The sequence below is a fragment of the Gymnoscopelus microlampas genome, assembly GCF_963454915.1.
Source record: "Gymnoscopelus microlampas genome assembly, chromosome: 13".
Taxonomy (NCBI): Eukaryota; Metazoa; Chordata; class Actinopteri; order Myctophiformes; family Myctophidae; genus Gymnoscopelus; species Gymnoscopelus microlampas.
In genome coordinates, this window is record NC_139950.1 from 20,025,453 (window position 1) to 20,031,736 (window position 6,284).

General features: G+C 42.6%; 1 protein-coding gene across 2 annotated transcripts; it reads right to left on the minus strand.

Annotated features, from left to right (window-relative positions):
- Positions 1-233: 233 nt before the first annotated feature.
- Positions 234-3,718, minus strand: nanp (N-acetylneuraminic acid phosphatase). Of its 2 annotated transcripts, XR_014602060.1 has the most exons (4): positions 3,288-3,718; positions 2,423-2,727; positions 1,324-2,072; positions 234-494 (listed from the first exon to the last, which is right to left on the minus strand). XR_014602060.1 is itself a non-coding variant. In XM_084075934.1 (3 exons), the coding sequence occupies exons 1-3, from the start codon at positions 3,375-3,377 to the stop codon at positions 1,718-1,720; spliced, it is 750 nt and encodes a 249-aa protein (XP_083932060.1). In that variant the 5' UTR covers positions 3,378-3,718; the 3' UTR covers positions 374-1,717. The 2 variants fall into 2 exon arrangements, 1 of the variants encoding a protein (XP_083932060.1); XM_084075934.1 differs by having other exon boundaries at positions 374-2,072.
- Between the last annotated feature and the right edge of the window lie 2,566 nt (positions 3,719-6,284).

The window sequence follows — 6,284 nt, forward strand, 5'->3', positions numbered from 1 at the left end:
CTACGCGGCCCGAACGTCTAGCGTGACGCGTCGTTCACTTTGCAGTGCCACCTTACAGGCACCTCACAGTGTGAGAGAGAGTTTTGTGCTCTCCTAAATCCACGGCAGGCTTTGAAAGTACCCACTTCAGAAAGAGGTGACGTGCATCACCTCTCCAATGACCAAAACCCACTATGGAAGCCGTCGAACTGGTGCGATCTGACGGCATCCTAGAATTTATAGGTAGGATGTGATGTCATGCGTGATGTCATGCTGTCGTGAGATTACGTCACACTGGCGTGATGTCAGATTACGTCACACTGGCTACATACATACAGACAACCGACATGGCGCAGGATTCAAATTGTATATATAGAGTTTAAACTGAAGTATTGCATGACTTCATCTTTTATGACATAGTATAGTATGATGTGTGTCAATATAGGAACTCGCATCAAGGAACAAGCCATGTGATGTACAGTAATTGGCAGGATTTTACTGAAGAAAAGGTGAAACTGAAAACAAACAATTAGACAAATGATCATACATTGATAAGAAGAAGAAACAAAATGATCAAAGGGGATTTCTGAGCCTAACTAATTAACATGTGACCACTACACAAAATAAAGGTCTAAGATTCAAACCCCAATCATCAGATTGTGAAGCATCTCCATTTTTCTTGTGCGACCAGGCCTCTCACATCAATGAGATGTTTAAGGGCATATTTGCCACCTCTCAAGGGAGCGGTGGCAGGTCAAAAGATGGAAATCTACAGGACAACACTTTCCCTGACAGAATGAATGAATCTGTACATTATGTTCATTATGACACAACCATGGTGTAGTGCTACTTTTAGAAGTGGGGTGGCACATCTATACAGCTTGTTTCCCTATACACCAAATCTCTTTGCCAAAAATAGCTCACAACGCATCGCAGTGTGACTTGTTGTGAGCTTGTAGATCGGCTATTTTGGGCCAACGTTCCCCTCAGAATATGGATGCTGGGTTTGGGAGGGAGAATATGGATGCTGGGTTTGGGAGGGATCAGCCAAGTCTATTCAGGGTAAAGCCTATTTTATGCATCCTAATTCATATGTCGTACTATGTCGTTATTTTTTATATGAAGTAGATGTTAGGCTTTTGTCAAATACAGGTGAGCCTCAGGCATGTATGGCTATGGCTATGGCCTATCACAGGAAAGAGCATAGCACTTCAAAGGATTGGGCAGACATCACCCAATCAGAGGCAATCTCAATGTAAAGTGCTGTCAATTTTACATTGAGATTACACACCTGCGCCAGGTTTAAAGTGGCTAACCTGGAATGTAAACACTGCAAGTGTTTACACTGTATGTTGGCCTCTCCCCAACATATAGTATTGGTTAGACTAGACACCATCAGGTGACATCATGTAATAAACTAAAGTACACAGTACATTCCCCAGTGTTAACTTAACTCTGAGAATGTACAGGCTCAGTTCAATTTGTCTGAATTAAATTAACTAAACAAATAATAATAATTAAACACTATGCAGGTGGACCTGCATAGTGTATTCCATGTCTTCCTGTCAAACGAGCAGCTGAACATTATAATTTACATATGACAACAGTTCAAGTTAAGAATATTATTATATCAATAATATACACTTAAAATTATTCAGGTAAAATAAAAGACGCCCTTATATTCACCTGATCATCTTCGATTGCTTGATAAACATTACGCTTCAGCCACTATCTGGCCTCAATTAAAGTCGGCCAGAATATTGGGTATGTCTAAAACGGTTGTGACGGTATAGTCTGGCTTGACACGACAGTCAGGCGGGAAGCCTCCCCTGTTGTTGATCCAAACTGTCGCTCGAACCCCTGCGTTGAAGCCACCCTGGATGTCTGTGTCCAGGGAATCTCCGACCATGACACAGTCCTGGGGCTCGACATCCAGCAGCGTGAAGCAGTGTGTGAAGATGGAGACACAGGGTTTCTCCTCAGCATGCTCTCCTCCCACCACGATGGCATCAAATAACTCCTCGCATCCCACTGCCACCACCTTCTCCCGTTGTGTCTGAGTTTCCCCATTGGTCAGCAGGAGCAGCTTGTACCTGATGGATTGATTGAATACGTTATTAGCAGTTTGCAAAAGAAAAAGCACAGGAATGTACAGTTCAATCTGCTAGGAGGATTTTAAACCCATTAAGACCTGGAACTGTGTCATTTTTTGATTTAATGCTCTAAAAAGCATTATTTTACACTTTGGGCTATTCAAAAATAGCAGATCTACAAGCTCATATCACCGAGTGCCACGCTACGAGCTTGTAGATCTGCTATTTTTGAAAAATCGTGAAAATGTGTGCAAATCTTTGAATATATATATTTTTAAAGCGAACATTTGTAACGCAAATCTTTGATGGGGGTCCGCGGCCAAATACATCATCATTGGGGTCCTTTGTACCTGGGCCTGAGCTCCTTCAGCAGGCTGTGTGTTTCAGGTGATATGCTGAGTTGCTCCAGGCGACTGTGTTTCCACAGGTAGTAGCACTCACTGGCCAAGGAGGAGGAGGAGGAGGAGGATGAGGGACAACTACCTGCAACTTCTCGGATGCTTTCCTCCCAGTGGCCCACTCGCACCACATCTATGGTTTTGCCATCATCGGTAGGGTCAAACCTCTCACGAAGAAGCTTCTCTTTGAACTTGTCACACATTTGACCGATGATGGTGTCATCGCGGCCAAGCGAGGTCCTCAAAAGTCGGCTCACCTTGATTGAATATTGATTGAATACTTTATTAGCAGTTTGCAAAAAGCACAATAAACTACAGTTCAATACAAGGTCTGCTAAGAGGATTTTAAACCCAAGAAAGCCTATGTTTCCATTGAGGTCCTTTGTACTCAATTCATCGAAACATTTAAAGGAGGAGTTCACCCAAAAAATGACTTATTTTCTATCAATTGCACACCCTATGAAGCCTTGAATCCATGGATTCTTTTTTGTTTTTGTGGCATTCCTAAGCTAATAATTTGATTCCCGTCTCCTACCGGGTAATGTATCCGGTAGGAGACACAAAGTAGATTATTTGTGTGTCTCCTACCGGAAATACACACGGCCATCAAATTACTGGTTTAGGATTTAAATTAGGAATCCCACAAAAACAAAAATAAATCCATGAATTCAAGGCTTCATGGGGTGTGCAATTGATAGAAAATAAGTCATTTTTTGGGTGAACTCCTTCTTTAATGACAGACAAATTACACTACTATGCAAAACATCATATATTAACAGTTAGAAAACCAAAAGAAAAACATGTACAGTAAACATACCTTTTGTATTGCTACTCCACCTGCACCTGCCGTATCAATGAGTGTGTTGTCCAGATCAAACAATATCGCCCTGACAGGTTTGTGATCCATTTTTACACGAGCTTCTACTTCTTCAAAACAGTATTCTGCCTACAAATATGTCATGTAAGTATGAGCGAATAGGGGAAGGGGATCAACGTCACGTGATGCCTTTGTTTGGCCCGGAGCAGAGTGGCCCGGAGAAGCGTCAGCTGTCCCGAATCCGGGTCAAACAAAGGTGCTTATTGGTCAAAAACCCGGATGTGTGTCGCAAAGTTGAGTTTCGCCCTCTATGGTTTCGCCCCGTTCCAATGTTCTATTCTGTTTTAATCTCCGTTTGTGCTTTTCTCCCTGTTTTCACTGTGAACTACCGCCTCATCATATTACCCAGTAACATGCGTGTTTACAGCCGGTAGTGTCCTACACTTTTAGCATGGCCACTACACTACCGCTACCACGTGACGCTCACGCTGACGTCAGCCTTTATTCGAAAATGTTGTTGTGGGAGTTGTAGTTCGGGGGAGTGCTTGTTGCATGTCTCCACTAGAGGGCGCCAGAGGTTCAACTAAGTGAATTTACCTCGACATCTGAGTTGGGTCAGAGCCTTCTGAGTTGGGGTAATCACTTCTGTCATCTTTCCATCCAGAATGCCACTATTGCCGTTTTTAAATCCTATTGCCCCTTTCAAGAAAGGGTCAAATAGACTCAAACATTGTGTAATTGAGTTTTTATCACAACATGGAAATGTGTGCATGATGGAAGAATGCAAATGCCTTGCAATATCTTCCAACAGGTGCATCTTTTCCATTGCTTGTTGATTGGATTCTGGTAGTGGCACGCCTACATGCCATACCAATACTATTCTCAGAATAGTTCCAATCAAGATGAACAGGAAACTATGACTGCTTGTTTAGAACCATCAGTAGCCTAATTAGATGCGAAAGGTGGCTCATTGCCATTATCACTGCATGGACCACACACACACACACACACACACACACACACACACACACACACACACACACACACACACACACACACACACACACACACACACACACACACACACACACACACACACACACACACACACACACACACACACTTCACAAATCAAAACATACTGTACTTTTCTTCTTATGCAACCAGCTCTTTGCAGGTTGCCTCACCTGGCAGCGTGCCAGATGTTCACACGCAATACTGTGTAGGCCTGTTGCATTTTATTACCTTCCAAACATCCAGAAATCAAAGCATTGTTTCTCACGTTCCCCAAATTATGATCACAGCTCAGAATCCAGTCTCTCTCTCTAAGAAACCTAATTATTTCAATTACCTGTTAAAAAAAAAAGAAGAAGAAAACAAAATGGTCTAACCTGCAATTATCTACCAGAACAAACAGCACCTGCTGGTTGCATGCAAAAGAAAGATGTGTTTGTATAAATGACAGACATCTCGCAAATGAATGCCAAGCCATTTTTATTACCATTAAACTTGAAAAAGGCGGGGACGGGAACATAAACAGTGAATACACTCGAGTTGTGATCTTCATACAAAGAGGGAATTTCCCCTTCTGATGAAAACGAAGGACTTCCTTAAGAGTTCATACGACTTCTGACAAATTTCAGAGGTATCTGAGGGAATGGCGAGGCCTGTTGCCTTTGTCTCCACAGCTCACCGACAGACATCATTCCTCTTTTATCCATGTGGGTGGTCATGGGTGCACACACGCTATCTCTCAGCTGGGCACAACCCCGCCCAACCAACCCCAAAAAGAAAAGTGATTATGATGGCGTTATTCTATCTTGTATTGTAGACCTTACACAGTAAAATCCTGAGTGTTCATTATAGTGTGCAAATGGATGGATTGATTTTACTGTGTGTGTGTGTGTGTGTGTGTGTGCGTGTGTGTGTGTGTGTGTGTGTGTGTGTGTGTGTGTGTGTGTGTGTGAGGGGGGGGGGGGGGTTGCAGGCTGATTGGATCCGACAAGTCTATTCGGATTTCAGAGTAGCCTACTTCAGGCATCCTAATTCATATGTCGTATGATGCCGTTATATTCTATATGAAGTACAAGTTAGGCTTTTGTCAAATACAGGTGACCCTCAGGAATGTATGGCCTATCACGGGCAAAATTCACCCAATCAGAAGCAATCTCAATGTAAAGTGCTGTCAGTTTTATCTGGATGCTCCAAGTTGTACATGATGTCAGAGACATCATGTCTCTGAGACACACACGCACACGCACACGCACACATACCCTTTAGTCCTTCAACCATGGGTCAAATACCTACTTGCAGAGGTAAAAAAACAAACAAACATATGAATTCCCATGATATAAACATAGCTGCTTGGCATTTTACTTGGGCAGCATTCTACCAATTTTCTACGTGATGAAATGCTTTTTCAGTTTCCTAATCAGCAATCCTTATATCTATTTTTTTTTTACTGTCTGTTTTCATGTACAGCCCTTTGGGACATGTTTTTTGATATTGGGCTATAATAAAATTTGACTTGACTTGACTTAATGTATCTTCAGTTTACGTGACCTTGCATTGTTTTTGAATGATTTTGATCAAGTATGCCAGTTGATGCACCGATACAAAGATAGAACCGTTCTCGTACTGGGCTGACCTTCTTTTGCCACAGTCGTTACATCAGCTGTGTCCTGTTTCTAGACAAATACTGGCCACACACGCTCACACACACACACACACACACACACACACACACACACACACACACACACACACACACACACACACACACACACACACACACACACACACACACACACACACACACACACACACACACACACACACACACACACACACACACACACAAAACACATACATGTGAGATTTTATCAAAGGCAGGGGAATGTATGAACTACAGTATAAGTAGAGAACTGCTGGTGTGCCTAATGGCACTTGTCATGGTAACAGTGTGTGTCTGGCAAACTGCACGTACACAGACACAAC

Excerpts from the sequence above, each read along its gene's own strand:
- nanp (XM_084075934.1), bottom strand. The coding sequence starts at position 3,377 with ATGGATCACAAACCTGTCAGGGCGATATTGTTTGATCTGGACAACACA. Across the intron at positions 2,728-3,287 it reads GTGGAGTAGCAATACAAAAG|GTGAGCCGACTTTTGAGGAC; the intron begins GTATGTTTACTG and ends TATTCAATCAAG. Across the intron at positions 2,073-2,422 it reads CTGAAGGAGCTCAGGCCCAG|GTACAAGCTGCTCCTGCTGA; the intron begins GTACAAAGGACC and ends TCAATCCATCAG.